Genomic DNA, 13,856 nt, shown 5'->3' with positions numbered 1-13,856 from the left:
TTTGCAATCTCTTACCTTAAATTGTATATAAAAATGTTATTAAAAACAACCATACTGCTTCCTGAATATGATATCATTTCAAATGCTGTTGGATGAAACCATTGTTTAATACTGGTATTCATGGTAATCTACCCAATTACGCAATTGTAATGGTCCATTGCCCTCTATACCAGGTTTTATGACCTTAATCCGGTTGTAAAACTCCATGATCAAAGGGTCCCAGATAAGCAAAAACAGGGCAGAAATCTATTGAAATACCGCTGTTAAATACTGTCCGAAAAATTGGAGTCATTAATTATGGCCGAAAACCCTTGTCTAAAAATATAGTCACAAAAAATAATTATATTGGCTAAAAAAGGGTGTGTCTGAAAACTTAGTGAACGAAAACTTACAGTAATTATGGTAAGTGGTAACCCACCAGACCAACCAACAGGGTGTTTCCAGTATGCCCCCCACAATAGAATTACTGAAGTCGGTTCATCATTGGCATGGTTGTTAAGCAAGTATATGTCTCTTCTAATATTCCTTTGTAACTTAAATTTGTTGTACAAAATTTGATAATACCAATACCAGCTCTTTAGCTCCAAAAATGCCCACATTATGACATTGGCTGCTGTTTGGCATGTGGTAAATGATTCCTTGTATTATACATACATACAAATCCATATGGGAATGTGAGATAAATCAAGGTTGTTTGAAACATTTCTCAATTCAAATGCAATTATAACAAATTGTTTAAAAATAGAAAATAAGAACTGTGCCATGCAATAAAATATATGCTGGATGCAGCCAGCGTAGCTCCAGACCAGCTTGGCCATGAGCTACAATTTCCACTATAAAGATGGACAAGGTTGCTCCTGACCAGACTTCGGAACTGCATAGGCCGGTTTGTAGCTAAGCAGGCCATATATGGCATAAGACCCATTTTGCATGATGCAGCTGTTTTATTAGTATATAAACAAATGATTGAGACCAAATTCACAACGCTCTCAAGGCATGCACAGGTGTTTTTAATGCGAGGCCTTACAAGATGAAGAGATAATATTGTAGAAAGATGGTTTCAGGGAAAGAAAATTGAATTATAATCATAGTCTTTGACTCAAATAATATTAATTTTGATGAAGAAAATGTCTGTAATATCCCATGTAGAAAGAAATGGAGAAATCAAAATATACTTTGTTTTTATGCTCCCCGAAATAAATTTCGGCGGAGCATATAGTTGCCAGTTTGTCCTTCCTTCCTTACTTACTTTCTTCCGTACTTCCGTCACACTTTTGCTACCGTTTCTCATAGCGCCTTCAATACGTTTCCAATCCCTTTCATATTTGGCATGTAGGTACCTTGCATGGACCTCTACCTTTTGATGAGGTTTGAGGTCGCTCTGTCAAGGTCACCTATGCTAATAATAGACTTCCTTCCGTCACACTTTTGCTACCGTTTCTCATAGCGCCTTCAATACTTTACCAATCGCTTTCATACTTGACATGTAGGTACCTTGCATGGACCTCTACCTTTTGATGAGGTTTGAGGTCACTGGGGTCAAGGTCACTGAGGCTTATAATAGACTTCCTTCCGTTACACTTTTGCTACTGTTTCTCATAGCGCCTTCAATAATTTACCAATCGCTTTCATATTTGGCATGTAGGTACCTTGCATGGACTTCTACCTTTTGATGAGGTTTGAGGTCACTGGGGTCAAGGTCATCGAGGCTAATAATAGACTTCCTTCCGTCACACTTTTGCTACTGTTTCTCATAGCGCCTTCAATATGTTACCAATCGCTTTCATATTTGGCATGTAGGTACCTTGCATGGACCTCTACCTTTTTTTAAATGAGGTTTGAGGTCACTGGGTCAAGGTCACCGAGGCTAATAATAGATTTTGTAGGTGTTTAATAACAAATACATTGACAAAGTGCATCTTCGGGGAGCATCCATCAGTTTTACTGATATTCTTGTTTTTTAAGTGTTCTAGAGGGGGTAATCACGTGACAAACAAGATGGCGACGTCCATGCCGAGGCATGTATTTTTTGTCGTTTTATACCCTTTATTACTTGTATTGTTATTTTTTTATTCCGCTCACTTTCCAGCCATATTAGGAAGACAGTTACTGGCTTTTATTTCATATAAATATTCGCTCTATATCTCGACTTTACTCGGTGCAAAATTTCTTAGCGGGATGACCTAATTAGTGCTCCACTCAGAAAATGTGCGGGGAGTGAAGTCGAGATATAAAACGAATTTAAATGCGATATAAAAGCTAATCACCTTTTTACTGATGTGGCTGGAAAGTGAGCGTCATTTAAAAAATAAACAGAAGTAATAAAGGGTATAAAACGGCGAAAATAAACTGTCTCGGTATTGACGTCGCCATCTTGACTATCACGTGATTACCCCCTCTGCAGTATTTGATTAAATAAAAAATGAAGATCCAGGCTAATTAAAGCTTTTTACGGTGCTAGTTCATATGCTATTAACATAATACAAACTCGCCTCTTTTGTAAGCAAATGATTATTTTGCAAACTATTTTAAATGCAAGCAGAGCTACTGACGTGCGTCATTTCAAACACCATTTCAGTGTTATGAGAACAGACATATATCTTTTTAAACAGCCATAACTTGAACACACTTGTTGACGGGAAAAAAGTAATTGAGTCACTGTCTGTGAAAACAAGCTTTTTCCTTGTGGATAGAGTCTTGTCCAACATAACTTCATATGTGCAGTCAGCACAGGTTAATCAGGGATGACACTTTACCTTTTAATTTTTTGTTGTTGTTTAAATGAAGTCTCTTTTTAGTGAAAATCCTGTTTAGGCGGAAAGTGTTTTCCCTGATCAGCCTGTGCAAACTGCACAGGCTAGTTTTGGACGCCTCTATGAACATGCATTCAACGCAGTTTTCCCAGAGCTAGGCTGAATTGTTTAAATAGTTAAAAACACCATCCAACCTTTAAACATTTTAATATTATCATCAATATTCACCAATAATCACTGTACATTTGTACAATAACGTAACTGGACATTCATATGAAATGCAATGTACAATTTCAAATCCAACTTACAATTTTTATATGAGCCGTGCTCTGTGAAGAGGGGGTTAAATGCAATGCATATGTGTTAATTGTCGTCCCAGATTAGCCTGTGCAGTCCGCACAGGCTTATCAGGGATGAAACTTTGGGCGTAAACTGGATTTTTGCTAAGAAGAGACATTCTTTAAACAGATAATATCATAAAAGCGGAAAACGACACTTTAGGCACATGCATTAAAACCCCTTTTGACATAGCACAGCTCATATAATTATATACAGATTAAGTTTTCTAACAACTTGAAGCCATAACACTGAGCACTATTTTAATGACAGTTTGGAAACACCTTTTTGCAAACCGTGCACATACTATCATACTATAATAAAGAAATAGAATTGTCCATTTTGTGCAATACATGTATTACTTAATAAAGGTTAGAATTAAGAAACAAGAAATTCTTTTGATTTAGGCCAAATGTGTTAGCATCATATGTACACACAAAATGGTATATACACTTAAGGTATTTCATTAATTAGGCAGGGGTATAGTTATGATGTGTCAATATTGTTTTAAAGGGGCCTTTTCACGTTTGGGTAAATTGACAAAATTGAAAAAATTGTTTCAGATTCGCAAATTTTCGTTTTAGTTATGATATTTGTGAGGAAACAATAATACTGAACATTTGCCATGCTATAAAATAGCCATTATATGCATCTTTTGACATTTTAAAAACCCGAAAATTATAAAGCGCTGCAACGCGAAACGAATTAATAATTTGGAGAGTTCTGTTGTTGTCGTTATGTTTTGGGAAACTACGAGGATTGCATAATATAAAGTATAAAATACACGTAGTTTTCTATGCGGAAGGATGGTCGAGTGGTCTAAGGCGCAAGCTTTTTACTCCATGACTCCAGGGGTCAGTGGTTCGAGTCCCGCTGAGGGTTACCTTTTTTTCTTTTTTAAAATTTTATTCCTGACTTTTTACTGAAGCTTTTTATATCCAATGTTTATATTTATCAATATAAAGCATTTAATGACAAACTTCAAAACAAAAAAAAATCTGTGAAAAGGTCCCTTTAAAATAACAAAAAAAAATGAATAAAACAAATACATTCTTGCATCAAAGTCTGTTTGCTAACAGCCCTAACATGCATACAATCATACATACAGCATACAAAAATAGTGATCATGAGTTTAGAGTTCACGCTTTCCTGTCTCTTCTTCAAGACACAAGGACATTTAACTGATTAGACATTTCAATGAAACATCCAATTTAAACATGACTGACAAATAAATACAAAATAAGATACAATAGAAGATCAAAACTCTTCCTTTTCATTGAAAATCATAGTTAACTAGATCTTAAAGCACTAGCGATGGAGAATACCCCTTCCCCCTTTTGAATGTTGTTATATGAGCCTCTTTCTGAGAAAACTGGGCTAAATGCATGTACGTAAAGTGTCGTCCCAGATTAGCCTGTGCAGTCTTCACAGGCTAATCACAGAGAAGTCTTCACAGGCAAATCAGAGACAACATAAACTGGATTTCTTCAGAAGACACTACCTTTAAATGAAAAATTCCGTAAAAGCAAAGTGTCGTCCCTGATTGGCCTGAGCAGACTGCACAAGCTAATCTGGGACGACTTTTTACAAACATGCATTAAGCCCAGTTTTCCCTGAACTAGGCTCATATTTTTCCTTGAAAAAAGAAAATAGTACAAACAAATGATGAACATGTTGTATGCATCATATATACAGTATCGTATATGGATACATTAATAGTTTTAAAACAAAAACAATTTTAATTTATTTTTTAAAAGAGTGCTGTTATTAACCAGTGGTGAATTTCTAGTGTAATGTTCATCAGTATGTAATGAGGTATTATCAAATATAACAAACGAAAGCATACTAAACTACATAAAAAATCAAACTACCCCAAAACACAAATTCAACATGTTTACCATTAACATTGGCATATTTTTTTAACATGTTCAAAAGTGCGCAAAGTTAGTAAATAATTTAACTTTAACAAATAATAAACTCAAAATAAGTGTTTTATCAACTTGCCAAAAAATTACTATGAGACTAGGCTAATTGCTATTGTCTGCTCTTAAAAAAATTGTTCCTTTTAGGTTAGGAATTGCAGTAACAATCTACAAGAACTCCAAAACTTTAAACTGTAGCAAAGAAAATCTAATACTTCCAGACTTACAAGTCGTAAGCTGCAATTGTTTTACCAAAACAAAAAGTTAATAATTAACACCAGTCATATTAATGCCAATTTCTAATATTAGATAATGGATTTACCTTTTATATTCTTATTCTTATTTATATCATGATGACCATATAACGCTATTTCCATCGTTGCTCTAACCTTTAGAAATTCATAAACCCTTGCAACATATAAACATCAGATTTAAATTATTAAAGCAAATACTAAAAGCAATTTCTTTATACAAAATCATTTATTTATTATAAGGCAAAACAAACTTTTAAATTTTAATTGCCCTTTTTTCAATATAATGAAATATTGGTTAATGACGAGAACTTGTATACATGTATACTGTTTTAGTTTTAAGCAACTCGCCCCAGATTTTCAAAATATTGGCTTTACAGTTTTTACCAGAGTTTTACCAAATACTGACAGTAATAGAACATATATATATATATACAGGTAATACTGAAAACTTTAACCCATGTAACATTTCTTTAAGTGACATGATTTGACAAACATTGCCTTTTTAAGAAGTCGGAAGTCTGGACTTTGTTGCTTAACATTCATTTTCTGTAAACAGTGTTCAACGCATATTGAACTGGGTAAGCATGTTTGTAAGTCAAACAGCAAATATGATGGCAACACAAAAAATCAACACTCCGAGGTCAAAGCATGTGTATACATTATTGGACAAATCTAGCACAGATTTGTAATTTATTTCAACAACAAAATACAATAACAAAATACTTGGGGTAAAATAATTTGTAAGAATCATTCTCTTAGCGGACAAATGTTCACAGAACATTTGTTGTCATTGGCCATCATTTCATTAACAGTTCTATGAACAAACACACCCTATTCATCACTTTTAAACATGGTTCTGGGAAAACTGGGCTTAATGCATGTGCGTAAAGTGTCGTCCCTGATTATCCTGGACAGAATGCACATACTAACCCTTTCAGTGCGGGAACCGAATTTTAAAGGCCTTTGCAAACAATTTGGATCCAGATGAGACGCCATCTGGATCCAAACTGTTTGCTATTCTGATAGTTTTCTTTGAAAAAAAGAGAAAAAAATGCTTATTTTACAAATTCAGCAGACGACATTTTAGCCGACGACAAATTTCCCAGCATGCAAAGGGCTAATCTGTGTAGATACTTTATGCACATGCCATAAGCCCTGTTCTCACAGAACGCCGCTCTTATGTACAAAGTCCAGCTCAAATATATAGGTCTCCCACTTATTGAGAAAAAATAACTAATATTTCATAACTAAAGTTTAACACATACAAATAACTCATCAAAACAGTCAAATGCAATTTTGGCAATACCGACCTATCAAAGTTTGAACATTATATACTGGGTAAAGCTCTCATCCAAGTATAATGAACATTATACGAATGATATCACCATCTGATGAAGTCATTTTTCCACTACTCTTTCTGTTAACCTAGTACAACATGAAAGACAGCATATGTGACTGTATTTATAGCACTTATTCATCATTCAAAATCCCTTTCAAAAAATAAATATTCAATACTCACAATTGTTACACCAATAAGTTTTGAAACCTCATTTCCACTTCTGACAGCCAATAATACATTTCAATAATCTTGCAATAACGAAGATAAATTGTCCACAATGTTTATTTATTCCTAAGCATCTAAACAAATCAACTCATAGGTCCATCTGTAACCCATAATTGCTCACCAAAAAATAACTTACCAGCTTTACTCCCGCAAAAGAGTTTGTGGCATTTGCACACACACACATGTTCTTCAGCAAAAACTTTTAAATTGCATCACCGCACACTTAGTGTACATACTTTAATGTACCATCCAATATCAATATTTTGTATATTCCCATAGCGTTAGGAGTTCTCCACTTCCACTTTCCCGTTAGGAGTTCTCCACTTCCACTTTCACGTCTGGTTTAGCCTCGTATTTCACCTTGAGTTCCATGATGAGGTCCTTCAACTCCTCCCTCTTTCCCTCCATTTTGGCCCCACTGAACCAGTCCTGCAGCCCCTTCATGGGCGTCGCAAAGTCCTGGATAGGGTCCTGCAAGACACCATGCCAGTCAGAACTCTAAGGTTATTATTTGTGAAATGTAAACCCTGAGGTTATTATTTGTGAAATGTAAATCCTGAGGTAATTATTTGTGAAATGTAAACCCTAAGGTTATTATTTGTTAAATGTAAACCCCGAGGTTATTATTTGTGAAATGTAAACCCTGAGGTTATTATTTGTGAAATGTAAATCCTGAGGTAATTATTTGTGAAATGTAAACCCTGAGGTTATTATTTGTTAAATGTAAACCCCGAGGTTATTATTTGTGAAATGTAAACCCTGAGGTTATTATTTGTGAAATGTAAATCCTGAGGTTATTATTTGTGAAATGTAAACCCTGAGGTTATTATTTGTTAAATGTAAACCCTGAGGTTATTATTTGTGAAATGTAAACCCTGAGGTTATTATTTGTGAAATGTAAATCCTGAGGTTATTATTTGTGAAATGTAAACCCTGAGGTTATTATTTGTTAAATGTAAACCCTGAGGTTATTATTTGTGAAATGTAAACCCTGAGGTTATTATTTGTGAAATGTAAATCCTGAGGTTATTATTTGTGAAAAATGTAAACCCTGAGGTTATTATTTGTTAAATGTAAACCCTGAGGTGATTATTTGTGAGCGTAAAGTGTCATCTCAGATTAGCCTGTTCATTAAAATAGATTTTTCTTTAGAAGAGAGACTCTAAAAAACAAGAGATGTGTTTGTCAGAAACACAATGCCCCCTACTGTGCCGCTTTGAAGCCATATATTTGACCTTTCACCTTGAAGGATGACCTTTCACCACTCAAATGTGCAGCTCCATGACATACACATGCATGCCAAATATCAAGTTGCTATCTTCAATATATTGCAAAAGTTATGACCACAGTTAAAGTTTTGGGACAGAATGACAGACAGGCACATACAATCACAGACAGGCCAAAAACAATATACCCTCGATCATTCGATCCGGAGGCATATAAAACTATTCCATAAAAGAGGAAGAGCGCGCACTGCACAAGTTTTTCAGGGACAACACTTTCAGTCTAAAATGGATTTTTGTTAAGAAGGGACTTCCTGCAAACAAAAAATACCATAAAAGCGTAGTGTCGTGCCTGATTAGCTAGCATTAAAGGGGCCTTTTCACAGATTTTGGCATGTATTGAAGTTTGTCATTAAATGCTTTATATTGATATTTGTCAACATTGGGTAAAAAAATCTCCAGTAAAAAAACAAGAATAGAATTGAAGAATTTTAAAGAAAGTAACCCCCGACAGGGCTCGAACCACTGAGCCATGGAGCAAAAGTCCATCGCTCTATCCACTAGACCATCTGCTCTCATAACATGTCAACAGTATTTTTTACTTTATATATGCACTTCTCGTAGTATAGAATTCTCCAAATTATTCAATCGTTTCGCGTTGCAACGCTTTTTAATTTTCAGGTTTTGAAATCGTCAAAAGATGCACATAATGGATATTTTAGAGCATGGTAAATGTTCAGTATTACTGTTTCCTCACAAATATCATAACTTTGCGAATCTGAAACAATTTTTTTCAAATTTGTCAATTATCCAAAGCGTGAAAAGGCCCCTTTAAGCCTAGTGTTCCCAAAACCAGGCTATCTTTATTTTCAGAAAGAGGTTAAGATATAAATGTAACATACACATTTAGCTACTCTATTTGTGATAAGTTACTATTATTTTTATAATTATAAATTTATGTTGCAATTTTCCTTATGTTGCTTAAATAGCTGATTAAAATGTGTATTGTTTTGGCTATCTTTATTTCCAACGCATTTGAGTCTATTACATGCAATGCATTTTAATTCCTTACATGTATTTTTTGTTTACCTCGAGTATTAACCCTTTCCCGAAAAGATAAGCAGTTTGACGAGCTTGTAGACCATTCGAGTCCTATTAAATTTAAGACTTTCTTACAAGATTCTGCAAATTAATTACAGGCTGTTCTTTTTTATTCTGGTTGCATATAGCCATTTTCATTTTTCTTCTAAGCAGGAAAAGGGTAAGATACAGCTAACATGCCTACCTCAAAGAAGCTTTCCACATACTGCAGCATGAACACACCACAGTCACTGAAATTGTTCTGTTGGGGCACTTTTGGTAAACAACCTGCAATCAGATCATACTGGAATTAGCAAGCAGGTGAGTTTATCAATTTTAAACAATTATGGAAGGGTACATAATTGAAACGAAATTAGACCCATGTCATGCAAGAATGGGTCTTATGCCATATTCCCCAAACTAAGTTGCACAGTCTGGCCAGGAGCTACTTTGTCCGCTAATGAGTCCAGGAGCTACTTTGTCCGCTAATGCGTCCAGGAGCTACTTTGTCCGCTAATGAGTCCTGACCAGACTGCGTCCGCTAATGAGTCCTGACAAGACTGCGTCCGCTAATGAGTCCTGACCAGACTGCGTGATAGAGAAGAGGCTAGTCTGGAGCGATGCTCTGCGCATATGGAAAAAGACATGATTCTTATTAGAACTTAATTGATACAATCATGTGTCGAATTCAGTCAAATGAGGACCTGTACAATGCACAATCCTATATGTGTCCCCTTTTTCTTCAGTATCTTCAGTATCAATCAAGAAAAAGCTTCTTTTTTGAAGTCAAATAATACCAGCAGGGCTGCAATCGTTGAGGAAAATAATGTAACCTTTGTGACCAGGGAGTGTTTCTTTCACAAGAGTCCCCAATAACAGAATCCTTTTAGAAAATACAAGCCAAAATTGTCTTTTTATTTCATTTCAGCGAGATTGTGTTAAAAGAAAATAAGATCCACTACATAGGTAAAACTTGTACTTGGTACAGTACCTTTAGGGAAATGTGTGATTTTAAGCAGGGATAAACCTCAGAGACCTTCTGATTAGTAGGCATAAACCTTATCCACTACACCATCACAACCAAAATGTTTCAATAAACCAATTGCTTTTGACACAATCAAGTTTAAAACAAGAGATGTGTTTGTCAGAAACACAATGCCCCCTAATGCGCCGCTTTTTGTTTGTTGACCTTTGACCTTGAAGGATGACCTTGACCTTTCACCACTCAAAATGTGCAGCTCCATGAGAGTAGCGGATCCGTGGTCTAGTGGTAACACACTGGCTTCACAATCCAGAGATCGCTGGTTCGATCCCCCGCTGCACCTAACCTACTAACTCGTCTTTCGCATGAGACGTTAAACCGAGGTGCAGTGTACTAAGTGCTATACACCGGGCACTAAAAGACCCAGGGTCACCTCTGGAACGGGGTGTCTCCTGTATCTTGCACTATCCCCGGTAACCAACTAACACGTCTTTCTGGGGGCGATGCAATCCCCGTGCACTCGATAAAAAATAATGAAGAAGAAGAAGCTCCATGATATACACATGCATGCCAAATATCAAGTTGCTATGTTCAATATTTCAAAAGTTATTGCAAAACTTTACTATATTAAAGTTTTAAATTTTTGACCTTGAAGGATGACCTTGACCTTTCACCACTCAAAATGTGCAGCTCCATGAAATACACATGCATGCCAAATATCAAGTTGCTATGTTAAATATTTCAAAAGTTATTGCAAAACTTTACTGTAAGATTAAAGTTTTGGGACAGAATGAGAGACAGACAGACAGACAGACAGACAGACAGACAGACAGACAGACAGACAGACAGACAGGCCAAAAACAATACACCCCTGATCATTCGATCCGGGGGCATAAAAAGAGGCGCATTTATTGGAAATCTGGGCTAAACGCATGTGAATTAAGTGTGGTCCAAGGGTAGCCTGAACAGTCTGCACAGAATAATCAGTGATAACACGTTCAGCCTAAAACACCCTTAAAACAAAAAATGCCATTACGGCAGACATCCTTGATAAGCCTGTGTAGACTGCACTGGTAAATCTGGGACCACACTCAACAAACATGCATTAAGCCCCATTTTCCAAGAGCGACTCAGATTTTACGACCTTTACCTTTAATGATGGCTTTGTTGAGATCTCCTCCCTTCTTCACCTGCCATTCAATCATGAGGTACTCTTTGAGGACCTGAACAATCCTGGAGCGTGTAGGGCCAGCCAGGGAGTCAAATATGAGGATGCACGGCCTTAAATAGTACAAAGCAGTTTGGGCAAGTCATCGAGTCAAATATATAAATACATGGCCTGAAATAGTACAAAGTAGTTAGGGTCAGTCACTGAGTTAAACATAAAAATACACAGCCTGAAATAGTACAAAGTAGTTTGGGCCAGTCGCCGAGTTTATTAAAATACACGGCCTGACATAGTACAAAGTAGTTAGGGCCAGTCACAGAGTTTAATAAAATACACGGCCTGACATACTACAAAGTAGTTAGGGCCAGTCACAGAGTTTAATAAAATATATGGCCTGAAATACTACAAAGTAGTTAGGGCAAAGTAGTTAGGTCCAGTCACTGAGTTATCAAAATACATGGCCTGACAAAGTACATGGCGGTCTGAGTTTACTTAGTTTAGTATAAAATAACTTACCTGTACAATAATTTACTTATGTTCAAAACTTCAATTTACTTCTTGAGAAATGAGAAAACTTAGTTTCGAAGTCACATGCAAATACATGTACATGTTTAATACAATCAACGTACTGTTTAATGCCGCTCAAAGCTTCTTCAGCATTTCCATCTTCCTGTAATGGGTGTCCTCGTATATTCTGCAAAAACAGCACATGCAATGTACATGAGTCTCCTTCTGGGGAATACTGGGCTTAATGCATGTGCATACAGTAAATCACAGGTCAGCCTCTGCATTCCGCACAGGCTTATTAGGGGCAACACTTTCCACATGAACCAGATTTTATCTAAGAAGAGACCTCCTAAAAACGAAAAATACAACAAAAGCGGAAAGAGTCAACCCTGATTAGCGGAAAGAGTGAACCCTGATTAGCGGAAAGAGTCAACCCTGATTAGCGGAAAGAGTCAACCCTGATTAGCGGAAAGAGTCAACCCTGATTAGCGGAAAGAGTCAACCCTGATTAGCGGAAAGAGTGAACCCTGATTAGCGGAAAGAGTCAACCCTGATTAGCGGAAAGAGTCAACCCTGATTAGCGGAAAGAGTCAACCCTGATTAGCGGAAAGAGTCAACCCTGATTAGCGGAAAGAGTCAACCCTGATTCGCGGAAAGAGTCAACCCTGATTAGCGGAAAGAGTCAACCCTGATTAGCGGAAAGAGTCAACCCTGATTAGCGGAAAGAGTCAACCCTGATTAGCGGAAAGAGTCAACCCTGATTAGCGGAAAGAGTCAACCCTGATTAGCCTGTATGGAGCACATCTGGGATGACTCTAAAACACAAGCATTAAGCCCTGTTTTCACAGATCAAGTCCCAAGTATAATTCAACCTTCAATCAAATTAAACTCATGTTTAAATAAGATTTTTTAGACAGCTTGAAATATCTACTTTCCATTAATACACAGAATAACAAAAGATGCAAACATTTCATATTCATATCAAAATGATTTTTGTAGAACAACAGACATTATAGGTTGACAGCTAGAGCAATTTAAATCCTAAAGAACACAAAATAAAATCACACACATACAACACCCATAATTGCAGTCATTGATGTTATATATTTGTCATTTTATCTAAAATTCATGGTTTTACTTGATATGCAGAGTATTACCCTTTGCATGCTGGGAAATTTGTCGTCTGCTAAAATGTCGTCTGCAGAATTTCTAAAATTAGCATTTTCTTCTATTTTTTTTAAAGAATACTATCAGAATAGCAAACAGTTTGGATCCTGATGAGACGCCACGTTCTGTGGCGTCTCATCTGGATCCAAACTGTTTGCAAAGGCCTTTAAAATTCGGTTCCCGCACTGAAAGGGTTAAGAAACTAGAACAGACATTAAAGATGAAAGATACCCCCACACTAGTGCATTTCAAGCAAGTGCAAAACTTGAGTGCAAGTAAAATTAATTGCCAATGTTTGTTGTTTGTTGCTTTACAAATTACATTGATCACACACTAAGACAAAAAGCTTCACATTGATTTATTAAATCAATCGACTATATTCAAGGCCTCATATCTCAGCTACAAACAGTGTAACATATACACAAATAAGGTCTTGCACTTTTATAAGTTTAGTTTCATACAGAAAACTGTTTTCACCACAATAAAAACATGTCCCATCATGTAAGTATCCAAAGCATCCAAAATTTGCCTACGTTCAAGGGACCATAACTCTGCAAAAATAGCATGACATAGTTTCAGGTTGAACACTTGGGAACATATTTGCAACACAAAGTACACATGTACAATTATTTTGAGTATCTAAATTTGCCTTATTTCGAAAATAGCCTAATTATTCACAAAAATAACACCTTTCACTTCTACTAAGTATAAACAATAAATCTAGAGTTTTATGTTGCCTAGCAAGAAACTGAGAGACAAGTTGACATTGCACAAAGTTCACAAGTTCATTGATGTAAGTTTAAAATTTTTGCAGAAGTTTAAATCTACAAAGTTTCATATTGATAAAAACATCTGCACCCACCCTCCAAACAACTGACGGACGAGGTGATTCCAGTATAT

At 36.1% G+C, this 13,856-nt stretch overlaps 1 protein-coding gene across 1 annotated transcript in view; it reads right to left on the bottom strand.

Annotated features, from left to right (window-relative positions):
* Nucleotides 1-2,944: 2,944 nt before the first annotated feature.
* LOC127849189 (uncharacterized) overlaps nt 2,945-13,856 on the bottom strand; it is a 55,621-nt gene continuing 44,709 nt past the window's right edge. The window contains exons 19-22 of the mRNA XM_052381912.1: nt 11,912-11,976; nt 11,265-11,395; nt 9,338-9,420; nt 2,945-7,300 (exon numbers count right to left, since the gene is read on the bottom strand). Coding sequence (XP_052237872.1) covers nt 7,139-7,300; nt 9,338-9,420; nt 11,265-11,395; nt 11,912-11,976 — 441 coding nt within the window. The 3' untranslated portion in view covers nt 2,945-7,138. The remainder of the gene's footprint in view (nt 7,301-9,337; nt 9,421-11,264; nt 11,396-11,911; nt 11,977-13,856) is intronic.

Source organism: Dreissena polymorpha, chromosome 1, assembly GCF_020536995.1.
Source record: "Dreissena polymorpha isolate Duluth1 chromosome 1, UMN_Dpol_1.0, whole genome shotgun sequence".
Taxonomy (NCBI): Eukaryota; Metazoa; Mollusca; class Bivalvia; order Myida; family Dreissenidae; genus Dreissena; species Dreissena polymorpha.
This window is presented reverse-complemented; position numbering and strand designations above follow the sequence as displayed.